Source organism: Syngnathus acus, chromosome 10, assembly GCF_901709675.1.
Source record: "Syngnathus acus chromosome 10, fSynAcu1.2, whole genome shotgun sequence".
Classification (NCBI taxonomy): Eukaryota; Metazoa; Chordata; class Actinopteri; order Syngnathiformes; family Syngnathidae; genus Syngnathus; species Syngnathus acus.
In genome coordinates, this window is record NC_051095.1 from 18558663 (window position 1) to 18580462 (window position 21800).

Sequence of the window (21800 nt, forward strand, 5' to 3'; positions counted from 1 at the left end):
CTGCTAAAATGTTAAAAAAGAAGATAATAACTCCATATCCTTCACATATCAAATGAGCCTACATGGAAGATTTTATAGGAACAATCATAGAAAACAATATAAGAACATAACTTGCATAATTTTTGATTGAATAAAGTGTAAAATAACACAAATTTTCTTATGAGGAAGAAGTCTTACAGTTGAAATTTGAAAATGGTTTTAATGAAAAACAGCAGTAATTGTATTAGAATAAGGTTGTACTATCAGTGGATGTAGAAATTTCCTACGTGTATAGGACAAAGTCAAAATACTTCAAATAGTCTGACTTTTTCTAATGCAAAATATTATGTTTCATATGTTTAAGTCAAACCTTTAAATCAAGATCAAAACTATGCATTCACCCATGCCTATAATTGTGGTCTTTTAAATCATGTTTAAAATTAACTTTCCAACTTTTTTGCTGCACTAGAGGTTCTGTCAGTGTTTTTGAATTTTTCTTTATTTTCTAAATGTGTTCATTTATTTTGTTTTTAAATGCTTTTATATGTTGTACGTTTATCTATGTAAAGCACAATGAGCTTTTATACACCTTGTGTATAAAAAATGCTATATAAATAAAGCCGCCTTGTCTTGCCTCGTACGTTTTGTCGTTCCATCGCTAAGCTATTAAAAAATTTCATCTGAAATACAGTAACATACAGTAGTTGTATCTGTCTTGTACCGTATTTTCCGGACTATAAGTCGCTCCGGAGTACAAGTCCCACCAGCCATAAAATGCATAATGAAGAAAAAGGCATATACATATATGTCGCACTAGAGTATAAGTCACATTTTTGGGGGAAATTTATTGATAAAACCCCCGGACAAACCATGAAAAAACTGTGACTTGTAGTCCGGAAAATACGATCATTGTCCATTTGTGTCTGTTCTGTCACTTGACACAATGGCTGCTTCTGTTTGCCTATTCAACCAATTGCGTGTGTGTGTGTTCTTTTTTTCTCACACAGTCTGGTGTCAGTCATCCGTGGTCAAGTCCTCACCGGAGACGGAACGCCGCTAATCGGAGTCAATGTGTCATTCCCGCACTACCCCGACTACGGCTACACAGTCACCAGACAGGACGGGATGTAAGCATAATCATGCGGCAGTGCTACATTGGCGACCTTTCGCCTTGTGCTTATGTTTTTACTCGGCAGCTACCGAGGGTGGAATGATATGGAGTAGTCCTTGCACACATCGCAAAAATAACAACAAATCGAGAGCATAGAGCCAACAATTGCTGATGCAAATGTCACGACAACAGCGAGCGTGTTGTTGGAGAGGCCTGTTTAAAATGCATTGCTTCAGTGAGGCTACAATCAATCTACCCGCAATGTCGTTAAACATGTTGCGTTATGCTCTGACCTTCCGCCGTTGTTGTTGTCGCATAATGACAGCGCAAACGTACCTTCCTAAGCGCTCTCTGGCCGCCTCATTGGGTACATTTCCCTCAAAATTTAAGCTGCGAATAGTAGTGAACAGGCTTTTGCGCTCCATTGTTTACGGTGGATTCTAGAACTAATTGTTTGATGTCATGCTTCACCTGCATTTGACAACTGTGGCAAAAAAGCTTCACAAATCAGGATACCTGTTCACATTCGGGGGTCATTTTGGTGGATTATCAGTCAATTCTTGAGGATGAGTTAAATCTGGAATTTGTCCCAAATGACTGCCTCAGTTTCTTCCGATTCAATTTAAAAAAAACATTGCGCTTTCTGTTATTATAGGTTGTCTCACCCAGTGTTGTGATTGGCAAAATTGGTGCCTCTTCTACATCACAATCACAGAATCACTCTGAATGAAGTCCGGGGCCACATGCAGCCCATCGGTTGCCCATCCCTGCTCAAGGATGTCTGCTTCCTGCTGGAGCTGATTTGGGCGAATTCCATGGACACCCTAAACATGAAATTGGGTGATCATGGCTACATTAGCAATCAACATGAAAAAAATGCCAAGGATCCATGCCCAAAAATGAATAGGAAGTTGCCCATTTTTGTTTTAAGCAGCCATTTTAGGCAAATTTCAGGGCACCCAACTTGTCACACGCCCCAATCTGAAGCAGGTTTTGAAAGATGCGTAATGCTAATTGCCAAGCTTTTTTTGTTCACACCACCTAATATAGGCGCAGATGGAGCATGGCTTCAAAGTTAGATTAGCCTTTTGCGGTTTCTTGGATATAAAAAAAAAAAATAGCCTTGGAGAGCAGTTTCACTGATCAACCCAAATTGGGTCAACATCAAGTTGCCCTCAAATTTTAATTATCCAATTTGTTAAGACATTTTGAACAATTGTACGCTTCCAGGCATGTGTTGAAGATGGCCCTTTTCTGTTCCATGTGCCCTAAGCATGATCCAAAATGACTAACCTTCTTGGGATGAATCTAGTGGGAAGTCTTACTTCACAAGGTCGGAAGCTGCTCTTTTCAAACATCTCTTTCATTATTTCTTCCTATAGGGCCGGAATTTGAGCGAACACTTTTGTCCATAGCATGTACAAGCCTACTAAATTAAACCAATCTAAAAAATGCTACACACACACACCAAACAAAAAGTAATAATGTTCTGATTTGAACCACTATATTCCCTCAGACCATCCTTCACATGGTCTTATCATTCCCTGAATCCAATTCATTACTCATGTTTGACCAGGCATGATGGTGAGAAAAGAAACACTTTTTCACTATTTGAAGTCTTTAGTCTCGAGAGTTTTCTGGCTTTAATTAGCTCAGCATTACTCGGAGGAAAAGTTACTGGTTTGGAAATGAAGGACTTTGAAGTGCTTCTCTTGACTGTGTGTGCGTGTGCATGTGTATATATACCACTTCCCTGGGGTGAATGAAGCATCTGTGTGATCGAGCGCGCGCCCATGTGTGTGTGTGTGTGTGTGTGTGTGTGTGTGTGTGTGTGTGTGTGTGTGTGTGTGTGTGTGTGTGTGTGTGTGTGTGTGTTCGTGTGGGTGGTGACATTGCATGACATCAGATGCACACATATGCCAAGTGCCAAGCTGTGTAGCTGACCTAAAACAGCTTCACTTTCGCCATTGCTTTTCCACTTGGGGCAAGACTGAGATGGGGGTTGGCGTTGGATGCAGGCACTGAACAGCTGTAAGGATACACACATGAACACACACAAACACAGACCATACTCTTTGTAAGGGCGGCTCTGTTGGTTGACCAAGTGTGATCATCCACAAGCATTTATCACACTCCTTGACAGATGACTTACAGGGCAGAATATCTGAAGAGTTGTGCTAATCCTCAACTACTCCCTCCCCATTCTATCCATCAAACAGTGGTGAAGCATGAGTGGGGCGCAGAGGGTGAAATATATGTGCAGGGACTTTTCCTCTTTCAGCCAGGATACTTGATACAACTAGTATTGGGATGTGATTTATTTTTTGGGGGGGGATCATTGCAATGATAGCCAAATGTTAACATCAGGCTCCGCCCACATTAGATGGGAAACGATAGCTTTACAATGTAACATTGCCCATCTTTCTACACTCTATCGAGAATCTGCTTCCGATTGAAAGAATTCCCAAGAAGGAAGTTGTCCAAATACGAGGCTTGCTGGTATTAACCAAAATGATTGCTTCAAACCAAAATGGCCAAATTCCTGTTCTTCAGGCATAGGTCCCTAAGACTTTTACATGTGGCATTTTAATTCAGACAGACCACCTTAATTGATATTGAATAATAGACTACTGTCTATTATTTTCCAAGAATCCTTTCAATACTTATTAAACAAACACTACGTCGGCTCCACCCACATTAAATGTTTTTTTAGCATTGTCCATCTTTCTAGAATACTTGCTTAACTATTGGGGCTTGTTGGAGGAATTCGCTTGAAGAAATGTATCTAACTTACTGGAATTTACATAAAATGGTCACCTCAAATCAAAATAGATGGCTTCCTGTACAACTTTCTGCCTCGGTCATTAAGACTTTTACTTGTCTCCTATTATGACACACGTTCACCCAATTTCACGTACATCAGTGAAACTTAAACTTATCACAAATCCTGATCTTCATCAAGAATTGACCTGACCATCATCCGTAATGAAGCGCCCACTAATGTCTTCCAGGTTTGACCTGCTGGCCAACGGCGGTGCTTCACTGACCCTGACATATGAACGAGCACCATTCCCGGCTGTACGCCGCACCGTGTGGATCCCTTGGAACGTCTTCCACGTGATGGACACGGTAGTGATGCGGCGCGAGGAAAACAACGACATCCCTGGCTGCTACCTGACAGGTCTGAGCCGGCCCGAGCCGCTGGTCTTGGCCACGCCACTTTCCACCTTATACAAGACATCACCTGAGGACAGCCCTGTAATCCCCGAGACACAGGTGAAGAAATTTATCAACGCTTGCTGCATTGTCATGTTAGACAGAAAGCTTTCTTTGTCCAATATACCTCATTTTTTCCGAGAATTTGTTGCAGGTATGCCACAACAAACATAATATTTTTATAATGAGTTTGTTGTCACATGTATGACAGCAAGAAATGTTACATAATGTTATAAATATGTCAGTTTGACGTGGCATGTTGTGAATAAATAAAAGGTGACAATGGATGCCTTTTATTTGACAGTTATCAATTTGTTATCAAAGTAATCAAAACATTTTCCATGGCAGGTTGCACTAAAAAGGTTTTGGTATAGGAGAAAAAGTTTTCATAAAATTTCACAAATATTTTTACATAAATTAAAATCAGAAAAATAAATGTGAAAAATAAAGGTTTCTGTCACATGTAGGTTACAACCTGCATTTTCCAGAAAACAATGCAGCCTCTTGGATGTTGATGTTAAGAATCTTTGCAGCCCATTAAAAGTTGTCAGATGATTAAACAGGGTGTCATTTTTAAGCCTTTCACAGAACCATGTAGACTTTTTAAGTCCACTATAACAAGTTGACGTGCTGCCAATTGTCTCTGCAGGTCCTCCACGAGCAAGTGGGCATCCCAGGAAGCGACCTTAACCTGGTCTACTTGAGCTCGCGGGCGTCCGGCTACAAGCCCATCCTTAAAGTTTTGCTGACCCAAGACCGGCTGCCCTTCGGCCTGATGAAGGTGCACCTGATGGTGGCCGTGATGGGCCGCCAACTGCAGAAGTCCTTCCCGGCCTTCCCCGACTTGTCCTACACCTTCATCTGGGATAAGACGGACGCCTACAGTCAGAAGGTCTACGGTCTGGCGGAGGCTGTTGGTGAGTTTGTTGATTGATCTGCTCTATTTTTGTTTTACTATTTTTTTTCCTGCTTTTGTTATAACACTCAAAAAAGATTTAGTAGGTGGTGTCAAAGCCTTGAATCAACCCGCTCGCTGTCTCATCTTTTTACTCGCATGATGTTGATGTATACGAATGTGTGAGTGTGTGCGTGAGTGTGAGTGTGAGCACCCTCAAGTTAAGACTCATGAATGACTTTATGATTGAATCACACCAGCCTGCAGGGCTCTTGCTCAGTGGCTTTTCACTAAATAAATTATACGAGTCCTACGAATTAATTCAGTTGAGCAGTAGTTAAAAGAGACATGTGAGGCATTTTTCCTCACAATTTAAAACAGCAGGTGTCTGTTTTCCATGAATATGAGCCACTGTTCTCCACCTCTACTGTGAGTCCAATGCAGAGTTGTTTTTTTAAGGCAATAAATATGAGCGAATAAATTGAATTTAAACTGGATAAAGTATTTTTCTTTTTTAGGAAACAAGAACTTCTATTATCTGAAAAACAATACGTTTTGAGAGAATAAGAATTAAGAAAAGCAATGATATTTGTATTTTTTGAGGAATAAACAATTCTAAATTATTCTTACAATTTAAGTTATTTAACAAAAATGTCAATGTCTTATTTTTTGGTGGAAAAAAAAACTATTTTCTTATCCAAAAACACAATTATTATTTGGGGAGTGGTGGAGGGTTGAAGAAATAGATTTGTGTCAGAAAAAATATAATATTTCCCTGCAAGAAAAAAGTAAATTTTCCAAGAAAAAGGCAGTAGTTTATTTGTTAATTTCACAAATAGTCTTTTAAAGAGAGAAAAGTACTTTAATGTAACAAGAACTGAAAAAAGGTTATTTTTAGTATTCTGAAGAGTATAGCCGTATAATCTTAAAAAAGAAGTCCTATGTAGATTTTTCAAACTAAAATAGAAATGAAAAAATGATTGGTGAATGTGAGGCAGTGCTTTGGACACCATACGTTGTAGATAAAGTGCTATACAACTGTTGTCCATGAAGCCTTAACCATTAAGTAGGCACTAATGCCTGGACAAACCCAGATTACGACACTTCCCCCACTTATTTGCATTATATTACTGGGAATTGCTATGATCTCCCATGATGTATTTGTGAACGTTGGTGTGTGACACACAGTTTTGCCTTATTCTAGATTTTGCAACATTGAGTCTATTCAGCAGAACCCGGACATTCTGCAGCGGCCTGCTTTTATGTCACGACAATGCAGCTTGTAGTTGCATTTTTGCAACATTATGAGCACAACATATAGCATCCATGGTGTAAAACTAATAATTTACCACTGCGATCGCATAGCCTGCATGGCATTCTTTAAATAATTCATGGGTATTGGTGAGTTACTCCTGCATTGCTATGATAAAGGAGGCAAATAAGGAGAAGGAGATAAAAGTACTCATACTCCAGTCCATACATAAGGAAAGGTACAGACACTTAATAAAAAGACTCCACATGTACAGTGACAAAGTATTTGGACCTGTTCACACCACTGTGGAAGGAGTGCATAAAAATACCAAAAGTCAGCGTGTGAGATGCATGACATCTGCAAATTCACTGACTGGCGCCCCCTGTTCTTCAGTATCGGTAGGCTATGAGTACGAGTCGTGTCTGGACGTGGTGCACTGGGAAAAGCGAACGGCGGTGCTGCAGGGCTACGAGGTGGATGCTGCCAACATGGGAGGCTGGATGCTGGACAAGCACCACGTCCTGGATGTGCAAAATGGTAAGAAATGCTCATCCCGGGACAATAATGCAAAATCTCAGCTCAATTACTATCTGTACAATATGGGCACATTTTATGATGGCGTAAGGATGGGAAATGATAGTCTGTAAAGACAACAACAAAGCAAGCTATACACTGTACAATTGTACAATGGTAGTGTGGTGACCATGTGTCGTCCTTTTTCCGGACATGTCTGCTGGTAGGTAGCATTAGTTGTAGAAGTAGTATGTCAAGACATTTGAGTACATATTCAAGTGTTGTTAAGTTCCAGTCTAAGGTCATTGTGGTAGTGGTGATTGTCAATAGCAGCCATGCACTTTTTTGTCTTGATTGCATTATGACGGGCAGCATCCTGAATTCCAGTGTTCAAAGAATTTTTTTTGGCACATGGTGAATGTACTTTGCTTTTTCAGACAGCAAATTGAAATTGAATCTTTTCGTAGACTAGTTGTTCATTCACTACATTTTACATCAATTGCACTAAGACTGGGAGAATCACTCAGAATGTTCAAAACTCTTGCGATGTGCCGTTATGTTGTCTGCTTATTTAGACAGCAAACAAGCGTAGACGGAATCCACAAAATCTACAGAATGAAAGTCATGCAAGTCGAGACTCACTTTTGTCTCGATGCCACCAGGCGATTAATTAACCATCGTTTTTTTCTACTGTATGCCCAAATTAAATTCCTATTACGGTATGTCAATATTCCCCAGCAAACTAAACCTCATCGCATCCGTCAGTGCGACACGACAAGTGATCTTGACACACTCGTAGATAAAACGCGACACAAATTGTCTCAGACAACTGGAACAGCGTCCGTGTGCTGAAATGCATGTTGCGTCAGAACAAGGGGTCGCCGGCTGGTGAGCTGACAAAGGCGCGCTAGCCCGAGGCTGGCTGCTTGTAATTGCGATGGCATTAACGCGCGCCAATGAATCGCCTGCGCAACCCGGCCGACATTCGAGAGGGGTTCGATTGCACCTGCTCATGCGTGCGCCGCGCACGAGATTATTTTCCATTTATTGTACTTGTTGATTAACGCGCCGCAGATAGATGAGTGAGCAAAGAACTCATTTGCTATATTGAATTAATGTCATTAGCAGCATGTTCATCAAAAGGGCACATCTTCATGATAGCGCCGAGTGATTTCGAATGGCGGCATGGCTCACTTGCGCACTGATTCATTTGCTCATTACTGTCGTGATCAGCTTCAAAAGCCCTCTAATATCTGCGCATGGGGGTGATGGTATATATAATAATAATAATTCATTAAATTTGTATAGCGCTTTTCAAAAACCCAAAGACGCTTATATTTTTTACCTCTGCAAAGGAGACTGTGTGTTCTATACCAGTGAGGGTTAATTTTGGCCTTTTTTAAAACATGTCAACCTGGATTCTTTTAATGTTTGACTGGTAGTCTTCCAGAGATGTCCCCATTAAGTCCGCATATTAATGTTGGCATACATTTCCAATCATCGTTTGTAATGGGTGGAAATTTAAAAATGTATACCTTTAATATCTGATTAGAACATTGCCTGTGTGTAGGCAAAGTCAGTAGCATTTCAAATCAGTTGTGAGCCAAAGTTAGAAGTAGTAATTGTTCTAGTTGAATGACCAAGTGTTCTCTTTTTTTCTGGACAGTTACATTGTTTTGGTAGGAGGAGTTGTAACAGTGATTACATTTTTAATCAGAAATGCAAGTAATTGTTGTTGTTGTGGTGGTGTTTCAAATCTGCCTTTGCAATTTCTCTACTATATCACATTTTCATTATTATCATCATCATCAATATCACAAGATGTGATATAGTAACAAAATAAATAATGTTATTAATTAAGGGTTAGCTTGAACAATAGGTGGAGTTAGTTATGAATTGCAATGCGTGGGAAAATCAATATTGCGCAAGCTTTTATAAGCCAAACTGAAATAAAACATGAAAATATCTAAAAAAATCTGATGATGCTGCCAGGAAAAAGTAAGAATATTTTTAAATCAGAATCAAAAATACATTTAGGGGCATATAGTTAAATGCATTGATATTTGCTGTTGACCAGTGTTATTAGTGTTAATAGTGTCAGTGTTATTAGTGTCCAGTGTCATCGTTTTCTGGGAAATGTCCTTTTTTAGTAGTGGTAATATTTGTCATTGCAGTAGTAGGATTAGGAGCCATGACCAAGTGTTTTGTTTTCCAGTTTTGTTTACGAGGAAATCCTCATAATACGGAACAGGTTGATTTTTTTCTTCCCAGCATATCAATCGTGTTCTACATTGTCAATCAGCTGTGGTAATGGCTGAAAATGTAAACATTGACTGTGTGTAAGCAAATTCAGGGGCGGAAATGTCAAATCAACTTGAGACTTATTAAGAAACGGTAGTCGTATTGTAAGTGATCATCTGTATAAAATGTTGAATATACGTATATAAAGAGGACAAATATCATGTATATATCGTCAAGAGCACAGAATAAGGAACATGTTCTTTTAGGTACATTACTGGGTTCCTGCATTTTTCAGGCTTCTGTGAAAAACACTTCACCTTAAAGACGGTGCTATTGTAGTGATGGCCTGTCCAAATCAACAATGGGTACATTAACTACCCTGAGTGCCATTAGAAGTCTTGCTTTATGGCTCTTAAGAGTTCCCTTTCCTGTGGTGCTACTTTGGTAACCGTGGTTACGCAAGCACAGCATCATCATCATCATCATCTCAAAGAAAACAACAGAAGATTTTCTCCTGGAAAAATATTGTCACCCTCCTAATATAATGGCTTAAGTCATGTGACTGAGGCCATTATTTTAAGACGGCGATGATATGCAGAAATAATGCAAAGTCAATGGAAAGGAGCGATCAAAAAATCTATTGAATTACTTTGGAATGAGTGAATTAATTAAACATCTCCAAATAAACCATATGTCTCGCTATCTCCTCTTCTACCTCCTCGCTCGATTTCCTCAGCAAATGATTTCAACCTTCAGGACCTTGGAGCCACACACCAAACTCCTCTCAGGGACTGTAAACGCACTACCGGTTATTTTACGCCATTGATTTTTATTTGGAGCGCTGACGCAATGTTTCGCCTTGTAAAAACTGCATAAATATTGCCTTTCCCTTCTTAAAGCAGTGATTATTTATAACAATATATCTATAAGCGGGGCTCACCGAGGTGGACCGTGTTAATGAGGTTCAGCGGCTTTAATGGTACCTTATTAAAGTGTCTCATATTTAATTTGAACATAAGCAGGTGACTCATGCTTATGAATCTATTTGCCTCCTAAACCTGCTCAGCACACAGTGGCGTTATTGAGGAGATGTGCTTGTTACTCCTTAAATATTTTTCAGACCTTTTATAGCACAGTAGCAAGCAATATACTGTATAGGATGCACTGAAGGACCACTTCATTAGGAACACCTGTACTATCTAATGAGACGTAATGTAGTGCTGCAAATCTGGCTTAGGGGTTTGGAATTTAATTATGCATATCTACATTAGGTAACACAGGCACAAAATAGCTTTACAATTACCATTCATACCTCTAGGGCACATAACTGTGATTGGGGCCCGTTTGAAAGAATCCCCAAGAACATGGGTGCCCAACTCCAGTCCTCACGAGCCCCCATCCAGCCACTGATGATTTGTGTTCTGGGCTCACCGGGAAACATGTATTTTTGCAAAATTTGGTTCGTTTTAAGGCCTGACCCTAAAAATGTATTATACAGTGTGTCAAAAGAATGATAACACAGCAATTAAAAGGGGCTTGTACATAGAGGGTCCTGCTCAGAAATTTGTCCAAATTAGCCACATGAAGCAGTTATCATAGACAGATGGGCAACACTAACATTTATTTCTTTGCTTTCACCATCTAGGGATGCATCAAAGTAGGTGCGCGGGCTAGTTCATCTGGCTAAAATCCCTCACCATATGATTTGATGCATATAGTTCAAGCAAAAATGGTTTTAAAAGAGTAATTTCTTCAAAGCAAGAGAGGACAGAATACTAATAGAACACTCTGTGGAAATGTTTACATGACTTAGTTCAGAGCATAGTGTCACTATCACGTCACTGGTATCCGTGGAAACCCAGCCAAATCTGAAACTGCCGTTTTTTGCGACTTTTCTTTTCTTTTCTTAACATCTTACTGCTTTGACATAATGTTTATCCTCCATATTTTGTCCTCTTCCTCTCTGGTCACTTTGATTAATGTGTTGTTTACCAACGGGTTTGATAAAAGTTTATTTTTTCTTTTCGTCATAAAATAGCGCAAACAACTATCTGTTGTGAATATAGTTAGAAGATAGCTTCGGTTGGCCTGTCAAGATCAGTTGGCTAGTCAAAAATTGCACTCATTGGTCTGGCAATCACCAAAGGCTGCAGCTTTTCCATCACTATCGTCACGCAGTCACCGGTCTGTCGTTGCAAGCGTTACCAATTAATTGAGATTTTTGACGCTGGCAGTGGCTGGTCTACACATCACTCAAAGCATGCAGTATTACTGATTGTGCAGTCATTTCACATGTCACTCATTGCTGCCATGACCACTCATTGGCCAGTTGTTTTGCTCAGTCAGTCTTCAGTCAATCACACACTTTGCTTACAGTTTTCTGGTCCTGTCAGTGTCTTCAGTCAGTTGGTGGTCGGTCTACCAATCAATCATACACCTCGCACCACTGATTTGATGGTTCTGTCGCTAAATCCTTTCCCATTGGTTGTGTAAAAATATGTTTATTTTATTTAACCTTTAGGTAAGACAATTGAGAACCGATTCTCATTTGCAATAAACCTGGCTGCAGGGAGAAGAGGGGAAAAAAAGATGTGGCAAATGTGTTTGGTCACCTTGATCAGCGGGTTGCTTACTAACAAGTTTGATCAAAGTTGCTGCTTTTTGTGATCAAAGAGTACAAACAAGCACCAGTACCGAATGTAATTATAAGACAGCTTCAGTGGACTCCTTTAACAAGATTTCCCATAGGTGTTCCATTCAAAGTAATGTTCTTCCCAGGAAACTTTTTTTTTTTCTCAAGTCACTGCGCCGCATCCCCTCCAAGCTCCCCTCACCACTAATAACATTTTACTGAGGACTCACCAAGACCGCTGATTCATTACAGAGTTTAACAAGAGGCAGATTCAAGCGTATTTTATTGCTAATATAGTGGAACTCTTTTCAAAGGCAGAAAAAGACTTGAAAGACTAAAGGAGGAAACACATTTGGACTGGCCACTGTCCTCATTAGTGGAACCAACTAGTCAAGAGGGCCACGTGAGGCCACGGTTTCCTTGACATTCCAACCTATTCGTCTGTCCTTCCTCTGATTAGCAAATTACATTGACTCAATGGATGCGAGGGCACATTCAGATTAAAAGCGAGGGGCCGCGCTAGCACGGGAATACGACAACAAGCATCTCTAACAAAGACAGATAGGTGCGACTGATGGCTCTTTTGTTGCACAACAATGCAGCAACAAACACGCGACCTTGGGACTTTAATTGAACTGCAGAAACGTAGAGCAGCGTAATGAAACTCCTGCCGAGCTGATAGGACAATGCGGTGACTGGAAACAGACGTATGGAATTTTAACTTTTGTTTGTGTAGCATGGCGTCTTCAAGGATCACATTATAAACAAGGTCTTTAGTGATTGAATGTTGTTGGTTGGACAGTTAGTTGCGGCACATATACGCACTACATAACATAATGGCAGTCATGCGTCATGGTTCTGACTCAATTAGTCAGGACCAAGCATGTCACATTGCTTGGTTCTGTCTTCGATCATTGGCCAGTCTACATGTCAATAAATGCAGGCTGCACCACTGTTTGGGCTGATTCTATTACGGATAAGTGGACTAGTCAGCACCACTGAATAAACATCCGATCAGTTTGGCCATCTAACACAGAATCACTGATTTGATGCTTCATAATTTGTGTCACTAAATGCTTGCCTGGTAGGGTAAATATGTGAAATGCTTCTGCTGCTTAGCTGCAGTGCCGCAGCAGGTCGACTGAGGTTCAGCACAGGAAGAAATGGCACACAATAAGTCTGGGGTCACTTTGGCAAGCTGCCACTGTTCTCTTTATTTACACATTTGTTATTTATTTACAATACACACCAGTCACACCCGAGTGTGATGACCACTCTGTTGCATCAGCCCCCCAAAAACCTCAACTGTACCGCAGCCCCCCCTTGGCTTTTCACTGTCATTGTTAGCAAGTAGATGAAAGTTGCTTTGCGTCGTTTCCCTCAAGGACGCTTGGTCACAGCGCATTACGCTTGATGTCGGTGGTGCCGCCTCGGCGGCGGCCATCAAACTAGTGACATGTTGGGCTGTAGCTGGTAGGGGAGCTTGGCGCTTTCACGTGCACACGCCTAGCTCCCAGGCTGATGACAGGGAAGCCCACAGCTGCCTGCATAAAAATGTCTTTAAGTATATATTTATAAATTCTGCACACCCAAGTTTGAATGAAGAAAACTTCCTCGCAGTAGGATGCAAAAGTGTATGTGTAAATGTGTGTGTGGGGGGATGTTCTGTTTGGATCAAGGCTTTGATTTTTTCTTGGTGTACTCAGTAAAATCCAAGAAAAGACTTGTCGCTTAATGTTAAACTTCCTACTTATGCACGTCCAAAACAGGACAAATTAATTAATCAACCAATTGGGTGGTGATCTGCATGCTTCAAATAGCACAACAGTGGACCAGTGCATAATGGTTGGCGTGTTTTGTTATCGATTGATCTATTCATTGGTTGGTCTACATGTCACTTATTGCAGGCAATGACAGGTTGGAGTTTTTACATGCATGACTAAATATTTCTCTACATTTTAATATGCGTCCATCCATTCTCTGAACCACTTATCCTCACAACCATCCACACTCACACCAACGTGCAATTTGGATGCCCAAACACCCAACATGGCACAGCGTGATTCCCAAACATGATAAACTAGACTTGCCTCAGCAGGAAAGTCAAGATGTGCCAGTTTTTACGACGAGCACACATAGATCTACAAAAATAGATCCCTAAATCTTGTCCTATTCCCCAAAGTTAAACAACATGCAAAATAAAGTACTAATTACTCATATGGTATTTGACCAGTCTGCATGTTAGTCATTACAGACAGCATCACTGATTGGGCTTCACTCTGGTCTTCATTATTCTACTTGTCAGTCTTACACATCAGCATTGAGGATGATCTTTCACACCGAGAGCCAGGTTAAATTGGTCACGTTTCACAACTTGTGATAATACAAATCTTGAAAAAAGTTTGCTATCTTGCTGTAAATCAGGATTTGGGAGCATCAATCCACAGGAACATTTGTTCAGCACTGTCTTTGATTCCGGTGGAGTCATTATAGCTGGAATCCACTCCTTTGATACCGGGCTAATTTGAGTCGTGTTGTGTACGCAAAACAGAAGCTTTCATTCTGACATCACAGCCTCCCAGATGATTAATGGTACAAAGTGGCAGGGGGTGAGCCGTCGTACCTGACGGACTAACTAGAGCGCCCTTGGCAATGTCACGTTAGTGACACTACCAGAGGGATGGTAATGGAGGGCTGGAAAAAGGGACGGGTGGTTTGGGGGCGGGGGAGCTTGATTGTCCTCCGGAAAGGCCATCGTCCAGAGCTCGATGAGCTGGGAATGTGAGGCAAGTAGTGAACATGAACTCACGAGTCACCTATATGTCAATCGTTGTAGCCACTGATTGGACATTCTGTTGAGTTAGTTCTGTCACAAACTCTACTTTGTTAACGGTCAGTCTTGTTTAGTTCTTTTACAATATTCCCTCAGTCAGTGGTCAGTCTACCTGACGATCATTACACACAGCTCTACAATTAGTTGGTTTCATCTCACGTCAATCACTACACGCAGCACTGCTGATTTATCTTACCAGGCATTATCAATAAATGGCAAGTTCAGTCAAAACCAACTAAGCCGTTGAACGGAGTGTAACGATTGATGTGTAACCTGACTCAGTGAGGATTGTGACAGATACCAGCTAGACTGACCACTGACTGAGTGAAGACTGGGACCAAACCAATCAATTTGTGGTGTTGTAATAGACAAGTCAATCATTTGATGCAGCATTATTGGTTGGCCAGTTCCGTGACAGTTGTCACTGGCCAATCAATCTACATGTCAATTATTCCCTTGAGCACCACCTATTGGTTGGCACTGTCATAATCTTGCCGCTAAATGTTAGCCTTTTTTCAAATAGGTTATTACCTACCCATTCATTATTTTTGTCATTGCGGACAGAGCCACCAATTAACTAATTCTAGCGATTTTCATTCAGGCATAGGCTAGGCTTTGTGTCAGTTCTTACAGGGACAATGACTGACACAATCTTCAGTTTTCCAAAATGGAGACAGGCTGCAGATGGCAAGGCGAGTATTTCTGCTCGAAATGAAGTGGAGGACATGACTAAAGACCAAACACCAGCAATTTGCTTCATTGTGTATGAGAGAGATGATACGAGGAAGAGGAAGAGGAGCAAGAAAAGGGGGGTGAGGGGAAGTAGTGCTGGCTATATGTGCGGATGTTTGAAGTGGCACAGAAATGAAGAATGACTCAGAGTGGGGAGGAATAGAAAATGCATCTGCAGAGCATGTCAGGGGGTGAAGACATTAGTCAAAGTTTACAACGTTAAGGGATCGATACAAAGGCGGCCATGGAGACAATCACTGATATTTGGATTCATCTTCGTGCCGGCTAAGATGGGAGGCATATCGAACCCTAACCCAATGCCTCCCTCACCCACAAGGAAAAGACAAAACCCCAAGCAAACGTGAGTCATAAATCTCAAATGTCAAAAAGTAGAAAAGCGGGATTGAATAATTCAGTGGGGGATTGAGAAAAGTCAGGCGACACGGTGGATAAATATTAATATGACTGAGGGCAAAGATGCATTACAGACGTACATGTGTTGCTTCAAACAAAAACAAGCGAGCCAAAGCAACTTACAGCTGAACTTTGGGCTCTCTGCTAACTATCACATTTTCTTTTTCTAAATTTTCAGTCTGTATACATTTTAAACCGTGACGCATTTCTAATTAGCTCTATTCATTATCATGGAATGAAAACTCTGAAATAGTTCCTTGCATACATACGTATAACCCGACTTACAATTTGTTATGAGATACATGCCATGCTTCAGACCTTTTTTTTTACTTTGACTCTCTGTATGGTGGCAATGAACTCAACGCAATTTACCACTCGCAGCTGTTTGGCAGACAGAGAACAATTCTTCAATAAGGAGGCTTCAAGCTGTTTAATGCCAACGCCAGTTGAATGTTTCTATCAGTTACAGTACTCGTGTAAAACAACCACGCAGCTTTGCCTTCTGCTAGATTAATGCTAAAAAAAAACATCCCACTGAGCTGCCAACACTTGTGAGAGTTTTTGAAGGTAGGGAATGTTGAGTTCTCGTCAGGGTTCCTTCAAGGTTGCAATATAGACAGACAGACAGCTAGACGGACGGACGGACAGCTAGACGGACGGGCGGGCGGGCGTGTGGACGGGCGGCTGGACGGACGGACAGTTAGACAGTTAGACAGTTAGTTTGTGTCTTCATGACTGGGAGTCGCAAACATGATGCACAAACTGTTTAATTCTTCTTCGACACTATATATTTAATATATTTACCGTAATTTTCGGACCATAAGTCGCGGTTTTTTTCATAGTTTGGGTGGGGGGGCGACTTAAACTCAGGAGCGACTTATGTTTTTTTTCACAAATTTTTACTTGATCATTAACACATCACTTACTTACAAGTATAGTTGACCACTTCACATGTTATTTTTAGTATAGTTGATCACTTAACATGCTTTGATATCTTTATCTTGAACATATTCAAAACATGAAAAATAGAGAGAAAAAATCAAATGAAGTAATTAACACTTTAAAGCGCCATATCCTCTGGACATGCCCTCTGTCACCAGGATGACATAAAGGACGAGAAATTTGATCGATGGATTTAATGATTTGGAGTGACACAAATGGTTTGATAATATTGTTGTTTATGTGATAGTTATTTAAAATATAGTTTATATATCGTTGTATGGGCCTGTGGAATAATTTGAACTGCGGCGCGGCACACGGCATTGTTGACAAAGGACGATCGATGGATTTAATGAATTTGAGTGACACAGATGGTTTTATAAACGTGTTATTTATGTAATAGTTTTTTTTAAATAACTGAATGTTACGTCAGGCCCGTTCTCAGCTCCTCGTTTGTGTTTGTCACGTTAGCATATCGTATCGTTTAGCCTGTTGTTGCTCCTTCATGTCTGTTCTTGGTGTTGGATTTTGTCGAATAAATTGCCCCCCAAAATGCGACTTATACTCCGGAGCGACTTATATATGTTTTTTTTCACATTTTTGGGCATTTTATGGCTGGTGCGACTTGTACTCCGGAGCGACTTATAGTCCGAAAATTACGGTAAGTACAATATTACGAAATGCAATTGTCCTGTTTTAAAGCTACAATAAAATATATGTGGCGTCTTTTGGGGAGGTTGGAACAAATGTCTAGCTTTTGTACTCATTTCAATGGGAAGATTAGAGATGTGAGTATTTTGTGTTGTTAGCGCATTGTTACAGAATGAATGCAACTTCTATTTCAAGACACCACTGTACTGCACTATACTGTGCTGTGTGTGATGACTGAAATCTAGACTCACCACTGACCTACATGTCAATCAATACATACATCATGATGATTTGACAGTTCTGTCACAGTTTTCTCTCCGTTATTGATCAGTGTACATGTTCATCATTGTAGGCAGCACCACACAATTGGCTTCCGTCAAAACCTTCCTTCACTCAGGCACTAGTAAGTCTTTGTGCTAGTCATTACAGATTGCTTCTGTCAGTCTTAACTTATTGGTAGGTCCGCATGTCAAATATTTCCCAGTTCCCAAGTGCTTCTCCACTATGTTGACAACAAGCAAAGAAAAAAAAAACAAGCAATTATGTGGATGTATGGATATTGCAATAAGATTGAAAACACAGAAGCAGAAAAACAGATGCCACATGCTTCATGTTGGTCTTCATATTTTGTCTCAAGTATGCCGTCATGTTCGCATGCTGCAACATCCTCTTTAATGTTAAATCCTGACATGTAGCAGTGGGGAAGGGGGGCCAAGGGGGGCTTCATTAGCATATCACAGATACAGCGTCTATCTGTTGATCACAGGCGCTACAATGCTAAAGTCTGATGCATCGTTTGCAGACGGATGGAGGGATAAAAGCAGCCCAGTGCTGGCAGGAGTGGCGCTCCGAGCGAGCGTGTTCGTCTCACCAGCTGCTTTGACTCACTTCACAAACTTCCTGTTGTGGATAGTTTGACAGATTGGGTGCGGCAACCAAAACACACTTCTTTCATGAATACATCAAAGTTTGTGAATAAAGTCAAGGAAAAGTCCATCTCAAGTGTTTGCCTTGACGTTTTTTCCCCCGTTTTTGCCGCCGACAAAAGACACTTTGTGCAATCTTGGAGACGTGAGATTACGATTATGCATGTGAAAGAAGCTCACCGAACACTGGATTAAGAACACTCGCACTATCTAATGAGATGATCCGTACCATATTTTAGAACAGCTTCCCAATGATGTGGTTATTAAATTATCAAGCAACACACAACCACAACTTGGCATGCATGGTGGCATACGTCTACAGCAGGGATGGGCAACTGACGCAAGTGGCAAACCTGGTTCCCCCACCAAAATGTATTTATTATTTTTAAAAATCTTTTTGCACACCCCAAAATATCTTTTAAAAAGCTTTGATGAACATTCAATATATGCTTTTCACGAACAAAAAATAACATGAGAAATGGGAGTGTCACAGTAAGAATGGGAAAAAATAAAAACATATGACAAAATATTGGAAAAAAAGGAATCTGAGCTGGATGTCAGTCTTTCTTTTCCCATTATTCTTTGCAGGCATTCTGTACAAAGGAAGCGGTGAAAACCAGTTCATTTCGCTGCAGCCGCCCATCATCACCACCATCATGGGCAATGGACGCCGCCGGAGCATCTCGTGCCCGAGCTGCAACGGCCAGGCACTCGGGAACAAGCTGCTAGCACCCGTGGCCTTGGCATGGGGCATTGACGGCAGCCTCTACGTGGGCGACTTCAACTACATTCGACGCATCTACCCATCAGGAAATGTCACCAGCATCATGGAGCTTCGGTAAGAAAGCCCTATGCCTCAGACAGACAGATAGCCAGGCTAATGAGTTGATTGTACATTCAATAAGCTTCAATACACAAAAATGTCCGTATGCAACAGATGGACAGACAAACAGAGCGACAGGTAAGGGGAGGCTAATAAGCTAGCTAAAATTGGTGCAGTGAATAAGATACCTAGGATTGTTCTTAGCTCACAGACAGACAAATAGATACGTATCTACGTATTCAGTAACTGGCTTCATTGATCATTCAGCCTAATATACACACAAATACGAAATAAATGTACTGAATAAGTGAACTATCTTAGTGATACACAGCAAATAACTGCTGTTGCTAGTGGAAATCAGTTAATATTGGATGGATGGATGGATGGATGGATGGATGGATGGATGGATGGATGGATGGACGAAGGACAGACGAAGGACAGACGAAGGACAGACGAAGGACAGACGGAAGGACAGACGGAAGGACAGACGGAAGGACAGACGGAAGGACAGACGGAAGGACAGATGGACTGGACTAACGAATGTTTGAAGATTCCAACACCCAAGAGAATTAGAAAGAGAAATATACGTCTCAGGTACATAGAATGGAACCAATCACGATTCAGGTCATGGCCTAATCACAAGTACCTCATACCTGGGACCAGATGGTCATTTTAACCATCAACCATCAGAGATTGAATGTAACTACCGATGGACCACATGCTCCCCCAGAGAGATTTGATGGACTAGCTATCTCTAAATGATAATGGTCGTGTCTCTCCTTCTGTACTGTGTGAGAGTGGAAAAAAGGTAATGAGAGGGAAGATAATAGCCATATCGTCAAGGATAAAAAAACTGGGTAAAGAAGCAATCTGATCTTGATTCAAAAATGGGGTTACAACAAAAACATGAATAAAATATGGACATAAACACAATTTAACTACTTTAAGAAAGGAAGAGTCAGTTGACAATTAACAAAAATAGAAATGAAAAAAACTATATCTAAGTCAAAGAATAACAAATCCCCGGCATTGGTGATTTGTCTAGGAGAAAATTGTTAAGCATTCATAAATTAATACTGCAATACTTCTATGTATATTCATTCCAGGCATTGCCTATAGGTAATGGGGGGGTGTCCCCATGTCTACGTTTCCTTATTAGGCAAATTAATTTCCAGGTTTATTTGGCAAAGCAGAAGAGCCAGAGTAAGATTAAAAGTTATGTCCTCAAACTACGACAAGGGAGGTCTATCCTGAAATAATTTTGAAATACAGTATTACTATTGCCAAGTAGGCTCAGTGCCATGAATCAATTTACAACAACCATGACATCAGATGTCAGCAAATAGAACGGAGGTCAGTTCAAGGCTTTACGTACTTTTATATGTGATTGGAAAAAACCCCCACTAAGGACCATATCTCACATACCTTTTCTATGGCAACATAACTACCTATATGTGTGATAGTACTGTACATTCTATGTAAAAGATAAATGGGAACTAGAATTAAATGTGAGTTTCCGTCCCTAATTGAACACAGTCGGTCCAAGTCAGCCAAGCGCCGTCATGAACAGAGTCACCGTTACCACATCACACGCACATCTAACATGCAGCCAAATAAAGCAAAAATACAAAATAAAACAATCGCCACACTTTGCACATGGGTATGGCTGCTGTTTTTATTTTATTTATCATTCTTTATTTGGCAGCATGTCTGCTTGTGCGGCATCTGTGTGGGACGTGGAAATTATGTTCTCACCGCCGATTGGCTCTCACTGGGCCCACGTAGGTCAGGGGCAGAAACTCAGCGTCCTTGTGATTACTGTAGGAAGGACATCCTGTCTCAGTCACGCAATTGGTAACTAGCAGACCTCGCACCAACGTGGCTTAGCTCTCGTCGGGGACAGTTGGCTGCTCTCATATTGGCAGGATGATGACTGCGTTTATCGTGAGCCGTCATCCTGACTCAGATATGTAAAACGGCAATATGTGAAATCATGCGGCTACCATAAAGAAGGCACAATGGAGTCACCTGAAGAACATTTCACAAAGTAGCTGCGAGGAAATAATGTGCATATAAATAGGAAATGGGGTGCTTTCCCGACTTTATATTACAGTTTCCCAGTTTGGATTCAAACTCGAAGGAGTAGTGTTACAACAGCTTGAAAGGACTGAATGCGGTGTTGTGTTGCTGGTGTTGGAGTAATTGCAGCAGTAATTCACAATTAATGCAGAACAAGTGACTTTGCTGTGACTTTCGTGATCATAAGCACCTAAAAAATATGTACAACACTCCAGTCTTTATGCAGCAGGATATGCCTGATCAAAACATTTTTCTATTTGAAATGCATGCATGTTGTCAATTGTAAAATTTGCACTGGACAATTTCTCCATTTGCAAAGGGAGGAATTAAATCCCGCTTATTTGCAGCCTCGACAAGCAGCAGGATGAATCAGAGAGTAAATAGGATGAGACACTGTATTTTTAACAATAAAAAAGATTTGTGTAACTACGTACTATGTATTTACAAAAAAAGTGACTTTGCATTGACCTTTACATTAAAATGTGCTTCTGTCTGTTTTTTTCATGTGGGAGGAGTTTTTGATTGTTAAACATCTTTTTAAATTATGCGAAATTGAATCATTTT

At 40.7% G+C, this 21800-nt stretch overlaps 1 protein-coding gene across 3 annotated transcripts in view; it reads left to right on the top strand.

The window, feature by feature from the left end:
• The window catches only part of si:dkey-237h12.3 (teneurin-3), a 211684-nt gene that overhangs the window by 170444 nt on the left and 19440 nt on the right, over positions 1–21800 (top strand). For all 3 annotated transcript variants that reach the window (XM_037262186.1, XM_037262187.1, XM_037262188.1), the window contains 5 exons: positions 987–1106; positions 4102–4366; positions 4956–5223; positions 6847–6990; positions 18923–19172. In XM_037262186.1, the coding sequence (XP_037118081.1) occupies positions 987–1106; positions 4102–4366; positions 4956–5223; positions 6847–6990; positions 18923–19172 (1047 nt within the window). The remainder of the gene's footprint in view (positions 1–986; positions 1107–4101; positions 4367–4955; positions 5224–6846; positions 6991–18922; positions 19173–21800) is intronic.